We start from the raw sequence: 15,020 nt of genomic DNA, 5'->3' as shown, positions 1-15,020 counted from the left end.
AATGTGCACCCTGTGTGTATCCCAGCTGGCATTCAGCACCATCCAGACACAGGTCTGAGCCCCAGGCCCAGGAGGAAAAGGACGGCTCAGTGCCAGTGGAGATGTCCAATGCCTTCAGCTAGGCTTCATTTCAGCAAGTGACTCAGCTGGTCCCTCAGGTTTGATGACTGCTCCACACTAGGGACAAAACAAGAAGAGGTTCACAGTGAGATCTGTACTTAAGCACCCAGAACAGTCTTAGCACTGACATTACAGAAAAAAGAAATCCTGGACCTCCCCAGCCCAACTCCATATCCTCTCAAAGCAAACCTCACTCTTTGTGCTCCTGTGTATGTTAATGAAACAAATGGAAGCTTAGCATAAATCATGTCTTCACCAAAATTCTCAGCCCTCCACAGTACTGATCCTCACAGCAGTGAAAACTTATCCTGCTGGGCCAGCATCTGTTTCAAAGGCAGCTGCAAAAATTTCCAGTTGCGTTCTCCCCTCCCCTACTCTATCAATCACTCATTGCCTTCCCATCGGCCTTGACATGCTGCTTCCCATGTCTGCCCGGCATTCTTCAGTTAGGTACTCACTTCTTCTGAATCGCTTCCTGCCTAGAGAAAAAAAGGACAGGAAAGAGCATTAGAAAAAAAAAACAACAAAAATCTCAGAAACAGCTTTTGTGTGATACTGATGAAAAGGGACTTGATTGAGAGCTCAGGAGGCCAAAACCTTCAAATGTGTCTGGATTACGCCCAGACCAGAAAGCAGTGGCTCTTTTCTCCCTCTCAGCATCACTCACAGGTACAGGAGACCTAGTGCATGGCGCACAGGAAGCAAAAAATCCCAGTTCTCACTCCAAACAGCCTCATCCATATCAGTGGATGTGGTGGGGCTGAAGAGTCATGAAGCACTGGCACAGGTTGCCCAGAGCGGTGGTGGTTGCCCATCCCGGGAGACACCCAAGGTCAGGCTGGAGGGGCTCTGAGCACCTGATGGAGCCGGAGGTGTCCCTGTTCAGCACAGAGAAGTGGGATCTGAGGTCCTTTAGGGGTTCCTTCCCACTAGAACAGTTCTACAGTCGCAGTCCCAGGGTGTGTCCGGCTATGGGAAGTGGCAAACGGGCCTCCATGGAGTGGCTCCACAGATCTTTACAGAATCATTGAATCACACATTACAAAGAAGGAAAATCAACAAAAGGCTCCGCTCAGATTCCCAGGGGTCCATACTTACTGGTACTGCAGGTGCGTGGTTATTATGGCCATTTTCCTTAAACTCTGTGGAAAACAAGATCGAGAATGAAAGCCTCTGACAGCAGCCGCCCAGCAGAACCGCGGCTGCTCCAGCAGACAAACACAGCTTACGTCTTCGGAGTGCAGGATGGCGTCCTCTTGCATCACCATGTTCCTGGCGGCCTGGCCCAGCAACTGGCAGAGGAACGCACGGAGCGTTGAGGGGCAGCGCCAAGCGGAGGGAAGGGAGGGGAGGGAAGGGAGGGGAGGGGAGAGAAGGGAAGGGAGAGCAGGGGTGGGGACGGGAGCGGCCCGGCCCGGCCCCGCCCCGCCCCTCCGGCCCGTCCAGCCGCGCCCCCCAGCGCGCCCCGCCGCTCACCTCGGCGCTGCGAGAGCCCTTCAGCACCTGCTTGGTGAGGGCGATCACGTCGGTGCCGCAGCTCGTCACCTTCTCGGTCAGCAGTCCCTTCACCGAATGCCCGAAGCGCGCCTGAGCCTCCGCCGCGCCCCCTGCCGCCATCTTGCCGCGCCCCGCCCCGCCCCACGGCCGCGCTACGGCGAGCGCCACGGGCCTGAAAGGCCGGGAACGCGCTGCGGCTCCGCAATGCCGCTGCTCTGTGCTGCCCGCTGCGGTCCTGCAGTGCCGCCCAGTGCCCAGTGCTGATCGGTAATGCCCGGAGCCGTCCGGAGCTGCCCGGCCATTCCAATTGTGCCCAGTACTACTCGGTCTTGACCGCTATTACCCGATGATCAGGGCTGCCCAGTGCTGCCCAGTGCTGCCCCGTGCTGAGAGGGGCTGCTCGGTTCCGCTCGGAGCCGCCGAGTACAGCCCAGTGCAGCCCATGCACCTGGAAGGTCTCCCAGAGCGGCAACAGCCCCCAGCCCCCTCCTGCCCACCGCCGCGCTGGCTGCAGCCGGAGCATCCCCAGAGCTCCGCTAGCACTCCTGGCCCCGCTGCCTTCACCCCAGCTGCAGCGCTGGCCCGCTGCCCGTCACCCCCCCGCCATCTCCCCGATAAGCTGCCCAGCCCGTCCCAGGGTCAAGGGGATGCCTCCGAGTGGCTATAAAGGCCCTGGAGCCACACGGTCCCGCAGCCGTCCCACCATGCCGCCTCTTGCTGTCCTGCTGCTTGCCCTGGCCCTGCTCTGCGCCTGGAGGCTGTCACGCAGTCAGGCTCCCAAGGGGACTGGGACTGGGCGGCTGCGGAGCCTTCCAGCCCTGCCGCTGGTGGGGAGCCTGCTGCAGCTGGCCGGGCACCCGCAGCTCCACCTGCGGCTCTGGCGTCTGCAGGGTCGCTACGGCAGCCTCTACGGGCTATGGATGGGCTCCCACTACGTGGTGGTGGTCAACAGCTACAGGCACGCCCGGGAGGTGCTGCTGAAGAAGGGGAAGGCTTTCGCCGGACGGCCTCGCACTGTAAGTCATGCTGCCACGGAGACAGCGTTGGCGGATCCCCTGGTGTGAGGTGAGGATGCTGCATGGGGTGACCCTATGGCTTTGTGTCCCGCAGGTGACCACGGACCTACTGTCCCGTGGGGGCAAGGACATCGCCTTTGCCAGCTACGGTCCCCTGTGGAAGTTCCAGCGCAAGCTGGTGCATGCCGCCCTCTCCATGTTTGGGGAGGGCTCAGTCGCCCTCGAGAAGATCAGTAAGTGTTTGGTTTTCACCATGCTTGGGTTTCCTGGGATGCCAGGGGCAAATAATTGGGAATTGATGAAGCAGCTGGGAGCTTTCCCCCTCCCTCCCCCCCTGGCCGCCCCTAGAGCTCACTGCCCCTCTCCTTCCATCCAAAGTCTGTCGGGAGGCTGCGTCTCTGTGTGAGACACTCGGTGCTGCACAGGATATGGCCCTAGACATGGCCCCAGAGCTCACACGGGCTGTCACCAACGTGGTCTGCTCCCTCTGCTTCAACTCCTCCTACCGGCGCGGGGACCCCGAGTTTGAGGCCATGCTGGAGTACAGCCAGGGCATTGTGGACACTGTGGCCAAGGAGAGCCTGGTGGACATCTTCCCCTGGCTGCAGGTGAGTGGGAGCATAGCAAACACATGGGCCTTTTCCTTTTGGAATAGAGGAAGGGGCTGGAATACATCATCCCACGTGAACCTTCTCGGGGCTTTTCTCCCCCAGATCTTCCCTAACAGGGACTTGGCCCTGCTGAAGCGATGCCTCAAGGTCAGGGACCAGCTGCTCCAGCAGAAGTTCACTGAACACAAGGTACTGAAGGGGCAGGGGATGCCTGGGGCTGCAACTGCTGGAGCTGAGCTGTAGGACTATGCACGGGACAGCCCAACTCACATGTGTTCCCTGGCAGGAAGCATTCTCTGGGGACACTGTGAGGGATCTGATGGATGCCCTCCTGCAAGTACGGCTCAACGCTGAGAACAGCAGCCCTCCTGAGCCAGGTCTGGAGCTGACAGACGACCACCTCCTCATGACGGTGGGGGACATCTTTGGGGCCGGCGTGGAGACCACCACCACTGTGCTCAAATGGGCTGTGCTCTACCTGCTCCACTACCCTGAGGTATGGCCTGTGGGGTCCCTCCTGCATCAGGGCCATCTCAGAAGGCCTTGGGAAAGAGCGACGCTGGGGGAGTTGTCAGGCTTTTGAGATAAGCGGTACAGGGATGTGAGAGCTTTGTTTCTGCCTTTATCTGCCACGGTGTGCTGGAGATGCTCCTTGCACAGAGCATACCCCTTCCAGGCTCCCTCCTATTGCAGGTCCAGAAGAAGATCCAGGAGGAGATGGACCAGAAGATTGGCCTGGCACGTAACCCCCACCTCAGTGACCGCCCACTGCTGCCCTACCTGGAGGCTACCATCAGTGAGGTGCTGCGCATCCGGCCCGTGTCCCCCCTGCTCATCCCACACGTGTCCCTCACTGACACCAGGTGAGACCAACTGGGGTGTGGGCAGAGGCTGGGGAGGGAGCGTCCATCACATGCTGTGTCTGCTCTACAGCATCGGTGAGTACTCCATCCCCAAGGGTGCCAGAGTGGTCATCAACCTCTGGTCTGTGCATCATGATGAAAAGGAGTGGGATAAACCTGAGGAGTTCAATCCTGGTGAGTTGTGAGCTCTTAGCCCAGAGCTCAGGTGGGAGGGATGATGAACTGGGGCAGGTCTCAGTCAGAAGGGGCAAATCCCCATCCCCAGCGGTGCCCCTTACCCTTGCAGGCCGCTTTCTGGATGAGCAGGGCCAGCACATCCACTCACCCTCTCCCAGCTACCTGCCCTTTGGGGCCGGCATCCGCGTGTGCCTGGGTGAAGTCCTGGCCAAGATGGAGCTCTTCCTCTTCCTGGCCTGGGTGCTGCAGAGGTTCACACTCGAATGTCCACAGGATCAGCCCCTGCCCTCACTGGAGGGCAAGTTCGGTGTCGTGCTGCAGGTGCAGAAGTTTCGGGTGAAGGCCAGGCTGCGGGAGGCCTGGAGGGGTGAGATGGTGGGGTGAGATGGGGTAGTTGGATAGTGGAATGGAGTGGGTGCATGCCATAGAGACTGTGCTCTGGGTGCTTCGTGCATGTGAGATTGTCGGAATAAAGCTGTCCTCCACCCAGCACGGCTCACACTGCTTTTTGGGCGGGTGACAGAGGGTAGAGCAGGTGGGAGGGTTCAGATTGCCCCAAGACCTCATGTGAGTGCTGGGCTGAGCTGAGGGCATGGCCCCTCTGCAGGGCTGCAGACATTGCCACATGGACATGGCATGGGGGGGCGGGGGGGGCATCTGGCTGCCACAGGTGGCTGGAAACCTGCTGAGTGCAGGGGAAAGAAGGAAACAGCTCAAACACAGCTACATTTTTAGCTCCTGTGTGGCTCCCGCTGTGCACAGGCACATACTGCATGCACCTGCGTGGCTGTGTGCTTGCAAGTGTGTGCAGGCACAGAAATACATTCCTGCATGCCCACACACACATGCATGCACATACACATTTGTGCACACGTGCATGCTGAGCCCATTGCCAGTAGGAGCCAGCTGCCATACCCTGCCAGCGAGGGCAGTGTGCAACTGGGTTTCTTGTCCTCTATTATCTGACTTCTTAATATTTAACCCTGTAGCTCCGCACACCTCCACTTTCCCTCTCTCCCAGTGCTTACCCTGCACCTTAACTCTTGGTGGTGGGCAGGAGAGCCAGCACACAGCTAGTGTCACCTTGCTGCTAACTCTTCTGTTCATGTTTGCTTTACATTTTCTCTCTCAATTTGGATGGCAGCAGCCAGGCTTCCCCATCTAATCACCTGCCTCAGGAAATGGGGGGCTCCTGGGACCCCAAACAAGCAGACCCTCAGTGCCTGGGCTGAGCCCTCCAGCTTTATTCCAATTGTACACCAGCAACCCAAGCCTGGGGGCTGGCAGTGACCATGCTGTGGGCAGTGGGGGGGACCTTGGCAGCAGCCACCAGGTTTTGGCCGATCTGTCACAAGCAGCTGAAATGACCCTGCTGATGTAACCGCCCAGGTGGTATTGCATCTCATGTCCAGGACTACCTGGGACATTTAAATGGGGGAGAAACGAGATACGAGCCTGCGTCTCTACTGAGGCGCTCGGGCAGCAGCAGGGCTCAGCAGGATGGCCTGGCCAGAAGGAGGAAGAGGTGACCCTGCACGGCTCCCAGGCCGCAGGCAGGAAGCAGTGTGGGCCGGGCGCTGGCTCTGACGCACATCCTCGTGTGAAAGGGTGGAGGCACAGCTGGTGGTGTGGGAGCGCATCGCTCTTCAGGTGGTGGCTTGGCATGCTTTCACACCCTGAGATGATTCCCACAGCCACAGAAAGGCAGGAGCTTTCCCTGAGCTCCTGGCACCCCCAGACAAACGCTGTCTGTCAGTTGTTTCATTGGAGGGGAAAGGCTCGGGGGGAAGTGAGCCCAGAGCAGTGGGTGCCCCATCCCTGGAGGTGCCCAAGGCTGCGTTGGATGGGCGCTGGGCCCTGACTGGGTGGAGGGCACCCAGCCCGCAGCAGGGGGTGACCTGGCTGGGTTTAAGGTCCCTTCCGACCCAACCACTGCATGATTCTATGACTCACAGAATGATACACATACACAGAGGCGAGTTATCAGAAAAGGCATTATATTTTGGTTTCCACCTTATTTGAAACTGATTTTGGTTTTCAATCAATCAAATCTGAACATGACTGAGTTCAGTTTTCAATTTCTTTCCCCATAATAGCAATGATCTGGATGACCATAGTTATAAAAGGGATGGGGAGATAACCCAAGAACAAGATACACAGTCTGAATTGTGCTCTCTTCCACACGAGCACCCCAGGGAATGTTAGTTTTCAGCTCATTTTGTTTTTCCCTTCAGGTTGTTGCTAACAAAATCTCTACCGTTTATTAAAGCAAAGCTACAGTAAATTTTCTAGCAGTCTTACAGCAGGTTTTCATATTACCAGTAGGACTCGCATGCATGGATTGCAGTCACACACACACGCTCACAGACATTATACAGTAGCCAGTTGCCACTATTAAAAAAAAAAAAAGAAAAAGAAAACAGACATTCATTTTCTTTAAGTGGTCAACATCAGAATCGCACCAAACTTTTGGATCAAAAAAAAAAATACTGCACAGGTGTTCCACATCTACATGGTAAGTCATCCCTTCGCAATGGACGGAGCTCTCGTCTCCATTTGTTCAACATGCATCGCTGAAGCTTGAAGGCACACTGGCCAAAGAGAGCCCTGTTCTTCTTTTTTGTCATCTTAACTCGAGTGTGCTGCTCTCAGGGTGCAAAAATAAGGAAAAAAAATAAAGCCAAGCCCTTTTGCAGCACACCGGGAAAAGGTCATTCGGAGACCACAGTACTTGGAAGGCAGCCCAGCTGCCTTGATTCTACTTCTAGCTGTGCTCTTGGAGGCATTGAAGGAATACACTTGTCTTTGAAAATTACATGGAAAGGCAAATTTCTGAAAAACATCTCCTTTCAGACTGCTTGTGGTAGACTAACACTCCTGGAAGAAACTGGTCTTTCCGCCACCAGCTTCAAGTGGGAAATTTCCTACCTGCTGTCTTAAACACTGAAGCACCAGAGATTATAGGGCTGATGTGTTGAGGCATTCATCAGCTTTGGGAAAGGTTAACACCAAAAGAAAAAAAAACAAAAAAACCTAAAAAGTGAAAAAAAAAAACCCAAACCCACAATGCCTCAAGAGCACTATATCAAACCAGAACTCTTGGGCTACTGACTGCCGGCACTGTCAGAAGCTGCTTGCTTCTGGGAAGACACCTGGAGGTTGAAGCGTTGTGGTGATTTCGTATCCTCCCAGGGTGAGATTTGCTGAGCTTTATTGATTGCGAGATAAAGCAGTGTTCTGGAAAACTAATACCAACAAACTCATAATAACCATCACCAAAATCACCATTGGAAAAGTTCCATTTGTGAGAAGGTCTCATTGACAAACAGTCCCTGCCCCACGGAGCAGAACGGACATGATTGACGAAATCCAGAGCAGCCCGTCCCCGCAAGCCGGGCCTTCGGGACGAGTCCCCGAATTACACTGGAGGGGGAAAAAGAAAAACAAAAAAACAAGAACAAAAAAGGTTATATCACCTTTTTCTCCTTTCAAAGTTTCTATCTGCTTATTTCACTTGTTTCTTCGTTTTCCCCCCAGTTCTCCTTCCCGCTCTGCCTCCTTAGCTGGGGGAGCTGTTGGTGCGGGAGTTTGGAGAGTCCTGCTCATTTATTGTGTTCAAGAGTACACACACCGGCTGCCGGGGCAGGTGGTGGTGGCTGTGTTCGCGGTGCTGCTCCTCTGTGGCATTAAAAAGCCCTTCCTCCTCGTCGCCGTGCGGGCGGCCGCTGCAGCTGTCACAGAAGTCCAGGGGCCCGTCCAGAGCATCATTGATGAGCCCGTCGAACTCCTTGAGGTCATCGTCGTGATGGCCCCGGTTGCATACGCAGACTTCGATGCCCGAGTCGCCCGTGAAGCGGCGCTGCCTGCCCGGCGTCTTGTCCTTGGCGTCGGGAATGGCGCTGCTCTGCTCCAAGCTCTCCGAGCTGTAACCTTTCAGCAGTTCCTCCTTGCACTCCGTATCCTTCTCGGGACCGGCCCTCTCCACCAGCTCTGCTCCCGTGCTGGTGCCTCCAGGCTCCACGCTTTGCATTTTGGCTACTGCTCGCTCGACCAGCGCGGCGGTGGAAGGCTCGGGGTCTCCGAGGCCGGGGGACCCGGTGCTGTCAGTACTGCTGTGATTGCCGCTGGGCACCGCTGAGCTGCTCTGTGCTGGCTGCAGGTTTCTCGGCGTGTCTGGGATTGTGCTACTGCTGCCTGCTGGGACACACTGCTGATGTAAGGCACTGTATGGTGGCGGGGGGGTCGGCGGTCTGTTCACCACTTCCTCGTAGGGAGGTAGCAAATAATTTGGCAGAAACCCTGAAAGAGGGAGGCAAGGAGAAGTTATTTTTTGAGCAGCCTTTCTTAGGAAACTTGGCATTAATGTAGGTCAGTGCGCCATACCAGCACCCTCCCACCAAGCAGGTCAACGGGCTTTACGTGCAATGCTGAAACTCAAATCAATGAGATGCTTTGTGTTCTGAGGAACAGCAATCACAGCACAGGAGGGCGCAGATATGTGAAGAGATGAACACAGCTGGGAACAGCAGCAAAGTTTCTTGGCTCTTAGTTCCACGCCTAAATGTACCAGGTCGCTACCTCCCTGTAAGGTGTAATGGCCTCAAGTTGTGCCAGGGGAGGTTCAAGCTGGAAATCAGGAAAAAACTGTTCTCAGAAAGAGCAGTGAGGCAGTGACACAGGCTGCCCAGGGAGGCAGTGGAGTCACCGTCCCTGGAGATGTTCATGAACCATGGAGATGTTACACTGGGGGATGTGGTCTGGTCGGCACGGGTGGGATGAGCTGATGGCTTGGACTGCATGATCTTAGGGGTCTTTTTAACCTTAATGATTCCATGATTCTACGATATCCCAACAGGGCCCCCATGAAACTCCTCAAGGGAAAGCACGTGTTGGCTGGAGGGACAAGCTGGGAGGTAACTCACCTCCTGCCCCTTCCAGCACTGCCTTCTCAGCTGAACTTCCACTTTAAAGAGCAAAGATTTAATCTCACAGAGCTTTGCATAAATACAGAGACAAGAAACTTAGGATCTGGGCTTATAGTTGTTTCAGTGCTGGATTCTGGTGCTTTTCTGGTGCGGCCAGAATAAATTGGCAGTATTGTCAACAGAAGCTACTTTGTTGCTCTTACGCTACCTCAAATCTAAGGAAGATGTTATTTATTCCATAACAGGCAACAAAATCATCTACACAGACAGAACAGGCTTAAATAATGGAAACATTTAGAGACAGCGCTGCAGTTTTCCATGTGTAATTGTACAGCCTTTGGACTGGGGAGTAGAGCACTGCTGGGGCAAGAGTTCAATGAGTGCAGGCTGAAAAGGAGGAGCATCCTGAAGGAGGTATTTTAAAAACCTTCCCAGGAAGACACCCAGCCGATCGCTGCACACATACAGCCTAATCAGTGGTGGATTCAACACGTGCTACAGCTGGCATTGTTCAACTCCACACTTAGGAGGGCTCAGATGCATTCAGAAGCTGAAACATGTCCCCTCCATTCTATGCCCTAAGTTTAGAGCCGCCCCCACCTCCTGCTGAGCCCAGCCACTGCTCCCCATGGCCACCAGGTAGAGATGTGAGGTACGTACGGAAATAAAACGGCAGGGCTGAATAGTTGTGGGCTTCCCTGTAAGCAATCAGGTTGATCTCATGTTGCCGCTGCTGGGCCTGCAGACGATGCTTGGTGCGGCGGTGGTGGCAAACACAACAGCAGCTGAGGATGATGATGATGGTCCACACCAGCCAAAACCCTGCAGAGGGAGAGCAGGGTTAATCACAATGAAGAGCCACATCCAACCCCAGGAAACACAACTGGGACAAACACAACTGGGACAACTGTCAGAAAGTCTGGGTTCTGTGCACCGGGAGGCTTCGACTGATATTCTGGGAGGATTTGGTAATTTTGTACATGCCTTGGTACAGCATGGAGCGTGTCTTTCAGTCACAGTTCTAGAGGAGCAAAATATGGAGCTTAGGCTCCATCCATCCATCCATCCATCCATCCATCCATCCATCCATCCATCCATCCATCCATCCACCCACCCACCCACCCATCCCACCCACTGGAAATTCTTCCTTTTGGCAAAGAAAAAAAAAACACAAGCAGATCAGTGACTACCATTGAATCTGACTCCCACAGCCACCCTGGTTTCAAAATAATAATCAAGACACAAAAGACATTCTGCAGATTAACCACAGAAGAAGAGAAAAACCCCAAGCACTACATTTTCCTTTTGTTTGCACTGCTCTTTAATTTCTAGCCCAAATCCTCCATTGTTATGTTTAACAAAAACATACTCCTTTTACATAAACGTCTCAAAATATTTTTAAAACTTATTTTTGTATTCAATGTCTTAAATTATCCAAAATTAAATTAATCCAGCCCCTCGCCTTGAATCCTCAAGAAACCCAACTTCTGCTCTGCCTGTGGCCGCGGCTGCTTTCTGTGCATGGTCACAGGACACACAGTGCTCTTTGAAAGGAAATTTAAAACAAGCACTTCCTGAATTTGCCCAAGTCCTGCCAACACACCAAGAAACCCCCCTTCCTTTAAAGCTGCCTCCCTGCTGCCATACATTAGCAATGAGTTTCAGAGACGTATCAAAAAAGCTGCAGCTTCCTCTTCCCAAGCACGCAAAGCCAATGCTAAAGCCCATTTCCAACATGGTCACTCCGCCCTTCGATACTAACCTGCCCTAATAATATCCTCTAGCCCAACATCACAATACCTCCATGTCCCCAGCATCTCCTTCTGGATTAGAAATGTTTTCTTTGCTAAGAGCTGGGTGGGGAAAGGTGAACAGTTGAGGAATGTGAAGAACGAGAGGAATACTGCTCTGGCTCAGGACAAAGTGCAGTCAACCTGCACTGCTGGTGTTGGAGCCCCACGCTGGTGGAGGTGAGTTGGTGCTGTGCCTCCAGGCGTTCTGAGCAGGGACCTGCACCTCCCTGTGTCGTAACCCAAATCCCCACGTTATTTTGGCACAGCAAACTGAAATCTCTCCCTTGCCTTGCACAACCTGCTTCCCTAATGGACCAGATTCTGTCTCCTACTCAGATTTATCAGAACTTGCTATCAAATTAAGGTGTTGCATGCTCCTTTTTAATTTATTTTTTATATGTTCTTTTTCTGCTTGGCTGGAAATCAAGGTTCCCAGGCAGATTTTCTAGCCAGCCTGCTCAGCCCTATGAAGAAGGGCAGGAAGAAGCCAGACCTCTGCTCTACAGAAGGAAAAAAAAAAAAAAAAAAAAGCACTTGAGATGCCCTCTACACTCACTTCAAACTGAGCAAAGAGATGTCTATTGCCCTCCAAACGCCCCTTGATCCTACAAAAGCTTTCAGAAAGTTTTCCAGGGATTGCTGAAGTCCTCCCTGCCCTCCTAAGCCGGTCAGGCAGACAGGATGAGAGGTAACGGCTGTAAGCTATGCCAGGGAAGGTTCAGGTTGGGTAGTAGCAAGAATTTCTTCTCAGGAAGAGAGGTGAAGCATTGGCACAGGCTGCCCAGGGAGGTGGTGGGGTCACTGTCCCTAGAGGTGTTCAAGACAAGTAGCAATGCGTGACATGATCTAGAGCTGTCATGAGCATGGCCTGATGGTTGGACTGGATGACCTCGCTGGCCTTTCCAGCCTTAATGATCTATGATTCCATGCTGTGGTTTGCAGTCGCTGTCTCGCAGTTTGAAGAGTCCCACCAATATTTTAGCTCTTGCTAAGGGAAGGTTCCTCAGCTCTCGCTGGCCGAGGAAGCAAGAACAACTCATGGAAACCAGGTCACTCGCACAGCACGTCACCATGTGCCAAAGCAGGCCTGCAGTTCATCTTTCAGTACTCCTTATATTCAAAGAGCAATCCGTGATCATCCGTTCAAAAACAATGGAAAATTACACCCAGCTATCCAGGGATTTCAGCGAGTCATGAAAATAGCTGATTTTTAACACATTTATTCATGTCCTTTCCCAAGCACTCTAGATGCAATAGCAGCAAGCAGCACTTAGTTAGGATGTTCTGGAGAACTGCCACTGTTAAGCAATCTCAGCTGTAGCAGCCGAATTTTTCTGCAGGGAATAACTGCTCCCACCCGAGCCTGCATGCAGTGGATTTAAAAAGTATTTCTTTAGAAATCTTCTCTACTCATTCCAAATCCCAAAATGCTTTGCAGACAAACTGGTGCACAAGCTCGGAATAGGGGTCAAAGTCAGCTCAGCCATTCGCAAGACGACGTTCAGCAGCTCTGTAAACAGCGTACAGCAGTTCAGGCTAATAAATTAATGCTGGATCCTACTGAAACCGCAGGTGGCGTTTGTAAGTAAACAGATCGTAATTTACTGAGCTGCAATCTGGTCACGGTGCCAGGAACAACACCTCCATCCTTGTGCCAAGGGTCTCGATGAGCGCTCGCAACCACAAATGCACAAAAAGTGGTGTTTTTCATGGGAATTTCCAGAAAAAGAACCCACTAATACCACGTTATTGCTTGGTTTCATTAACCACCAACACTTCCTGGAGCTTCGAGGAATTACTCAACTCCTGACTCAGCACACACCCAAGGACTTGCCTGGGTGATGGCAACGGGTCAGCGCTGTGTGCCCCCAGATCTATTTGCTCCACCTGGCTCCTGGTTTCCTCTTTATGGGCTTTCCCTCACTTTGTCAGGCAGCGGCATGCCCGTGTCATAGGACTATAAGCCTTCCCAGCATGGAGGAAGCAACAGAACAGGACACTATAGGTGCTGAGCTGCTCACCTGTTGCTTGAGCAGAGGAGCCAGAGCCAGGAGATGGAGCAGGTCTGGTTGCATGCCCAGAGCGGTGCTGGGAGTCCATAAAAGGCTCCATAACATGCCCTAGCCAGAAGTTTGGGCACAGCTGCAATGCTGGCTGCAGAACAGAAAAACTGTAAAAGCCCAGCAAATATATAGTACAGTCATTTGTTTGAAATAAAGCTACGTGTAACGGCCAAGTGTAAATATTATGTCTAAAAGTATGGAGAGAACAGTGAATATGTCCAGGGCTGAGCTGTGCATTTGTACACCTGGCGACGTTTGGCTTCAAACTAGCAGCAGGGAGCAAACCGAGCAGAGCATTGGCCCGTGCACACACGGCTCATCTGGCAAGAGGGGAAGAAGGGAAATTTAAATCTCATCCAAAGACAACACGACGGGAACAGGAAATGTGGAGGCTGAGCACAGCATCAGTGCAAGCTAATACCTGGTTCGTGGCAAAGCAGGCACTGGCCCTGCCTTGTGCTGAAAATGGGTGATGTGCAAAGGCAACAGAAGTCTGGCAAGAAAGGGCTTCTAAAGGCTCAATAAAAATGGGCTTCTTGTTGTCTTCACTGTCCTCAAAAGCTTTGCCAGCGCTCTTTCACATGTGCCTCCTGCCCATATGGACATGAGTTGTGTTCAGCTATACTGCACTGGGCTATTGTGGCAGTCACTGCAAAAGGAGAAACTGTTGGGAGGCAGCAGGCATCCTGAGCCAGGTTTGTCACAAAATTGTCTGATTTGAGAGAAAAGCTCTAGCTGGCATTTCCCACTAGGTCAGGATCATGGGGAGCAAAACTCACTGCAGTCTGAGGGGCAGATGACAAGTAGAGAGAAAAAAATTTCACTGGTGGATAACAGCACAGCATCAGTTTGGAGCTAAACATGCAGCAGCAGACTGTTGGATTTCAAGGCAATTTTAGGCTTGCTCTTGGTTTATGGAAGAGTTAGAAGTGGACGCACTATGATCCCAAAAAGGCTGAGTACTGAGAAGTGCTGCTCTATCTTCCGTCAAAGTCACTGGTGATGCCAATGGGTTGATAATGATGCAAGCAAAGAGTGAATCAGACACAGCCAAGGAGCTGAGTTTTGCCAAGAGATTTCCCTGCCAGAGCATCAAAAGCTTTCATAGAAATACGACAGAAAAAACACCAGCATCTTACTCAGCATCAGACAGGCTCAGAGAAAAGCTGCAAGCTTCCCATGAGCATCAAGCTCAGGAAACCAAAACAGGAACTGCAGAAAGACCTGAGAACAGAATTACTTCCTAGGAAAGCCACTGCTCACAAGCAAAGAAAACACTCAGGAAGGAGAAGGCTGTGATGATTACAGCTTTCTTGGGAGAAGTGTCCCATCCAATGGGGATATCCCATCCAATGGAGTGCCTCCATCCACTGGAGGCACTTTCTACCAGCCATGAAAGAATACATCAAGCTTAGAGCTGTGAGAAAACTGTTCTGGTCACTAACCAGGCCACAGCTTTGCCCAAACTTAAGAATAATAAAGAATAAACGATCTATCTCCTGAGTATGAAACAGAGCATTCCCTCCCTACAAAAAAGTGAAGAGCAGTGTCCATTCTGATGCTGAGGTCAAGTACTGTGCTTGCTGCCTGAGATGCTGCCATCAGCAGTCCCATAAAGGGAAGCTCCTTTTATCCTGTGCAAAATGGAAAACATGTTTTCTGGAGCGTTCCAAGGGTAGGAACAGAGAAATCTGCCCTCAAGTTCATGGTAAACTTGGGCAAATGCCATTGTTCTATTGGCAGGAAGTCCCCTAAAAGAAAGCCAAAATATACTGCAAAGTGTTTTTGTGTCTTCCTGACAAGCATCTGGGTAATAGCTTTGGCTTCACAAGAGCTGGTTCTCAACAGAAGTGGGACAATTTCATTGACGAAAATGTGATCTCCCAACTAGTGGCCTCACAGCTGGCCACGGCTGGGAGGAAACTGTCTTTCCTAGGGCCAGTGCTACTATCAAG

At 52.5% G+C, this 15,020-nt stretch overlaps 3 protein-coding genes across 8 annotated transcripts in view; 1 reads left to right on the top strand and 2 right to left on the bottom strand.

Annotated features, from left to right (window-relative positions):
* Positions 1-64: 64 nt before the first annotated feature.
* Positions 65-1,750, bottom strand: BORCS7 (BLOC-1 related complex subunit 7). Its single transcript, XM_048946375.1, has 5 exons — positions 1,597-1,750; positions 1,350-1,412; positions 1,219-1,262; positions 579-599; positions 65-177 (listed from the first exon to the last, which is right to left on the bottom strand). Exons 1-5 carry the CDS (start codon positions 1,735-1,737, stop codon positions 126-128), a joined length of 321 nt encoding a protein of 106 aa, XP_048802332.1. The 5' UTR covers positions 1,738-1,750; the 3' UTR covers positions 65-125.
* A 545-nt stretch (positions 1,751-2,295) lies between these two features.
* On the top strand, positions 2,296-4,774 carry LOC125694083 (steroid 17-alpha-hydroxylase/17,20 lyase). Its single transcript, XM_048946800.1, has 8 exons — positions 2,296-2,633; positions 2,728-2,866; positions 3,012-3,241; positions 3,347-3,433; positions 3,531-3,740; positions 3,938-4,107; positions 4,178-4,281; positions 4,394-4,774. Exons 1-8 carry the CDS (start codon positions 2,322-2,324, stop codon positions 4,666-4,668), a joined length of 1,527 nt encoding a protein of 508 aa, XP_048802757.1. The 5' UTR covers positions 2,296-2,321; the 3' UTR covers positions 4,669-4,774.
* Positions 4,775-6,264: 1,490 nt separating this feature from the next.
* Positions 6,265-15,020, bottom strand: part of WBP1L (WW domain binding protein 1 like) — a 49,703-nt gene continuing 40,947 nt past the window's right edge. For all 6 annotated transcript variants that reach the window (XM_048946630.1, XM_048946635.1, XM_048946631.1 and 3 more), the window contains 2 exons: positions 9,870-10,031; positions 6,265-8,583 (listed from right to left, as the gene is read on the bottom strand). In XM_048946630.1, coding sequence (XP_048802587.1) covers positions 7,844-8,583; positions 9,870-10,031 — 902 coding nt within the window. In that variant the 3' untranslated portion in view covers positions 6,265-7,843. The remainder of the gene's footprint in view (positions 8,584-9,869; positions 10,032-15,020) is intronic.

Source organism: Lagopus muta, chromosome 5, assembly GCF_023343835.1.
Source record: "Lagopus muta isolate bLagMut1 chromosome 5, bLagMut1 primary, whole genome shotgun sequence".
NCBI classification, from domain to species: Eukaryota; Metazoa; Chordata; class Aves; order Galliformes; family Phasianidae; genus Lagopus; species Lagopus muta.
Note: the sequence above shows the minus strand (reverse complement) of the source record. Positions and strands in the feature narration are given on the sequence as shown.

What these genes read in the sequence shown, in the direction of transcription:
- LOC125694083 (XM_048946800.1), top strand. Translation starts at nt 2,322, where the DNA reads ATGCCGCCTCTTGCTGTCCTGCTGCTTGCCCTGGCCCTGCTCTGCGCC. An exon ending in ACATCTTCCCCTGGCTGCAG is followed by an intron (nt 3,242 to 3,346) that starts GTGAGTGGGAGC and finishes TTTCTCCCCCAG; the next exon opens with ATCTTCCCTAACAGGGACTT. An exon ending in AGAAGTTCACTGAACACAAG is followed by an intron (nt 3,434 to 3,530) that starts GTACTGAAGGGG and finishes GTTCCCTGGCAG; the next exon opens with GAAGCATTCTCTGGGGACAC.
- BORCS7 (XM_048946375.1), bottom strand. Translation starts at nt 1,737, where the DNA reads ATGGCGGCAGGGGGCGCGGCGGAGGCTCAGGCGCGCTTCGGGCATTCG. An exon ending in AGGGCTCTCGCAGCGCCGAG is followed by an intron (nt 1,413 to 1,596) that starts GTGAGCGGCGGG and finishes TTCCTCTGCCAG; the next exon opens with TTGCTGGGCCAGGCCGCCAG. An exon ending in CAGGAAGCGATTCAGAAGAA is followed by an intron (nt 178 to 578) that starts GTGAGTACCTAA and finishes TTTTGTCCCTAG; the next exon opens with TGTGGAGCAGTCATCAAACC.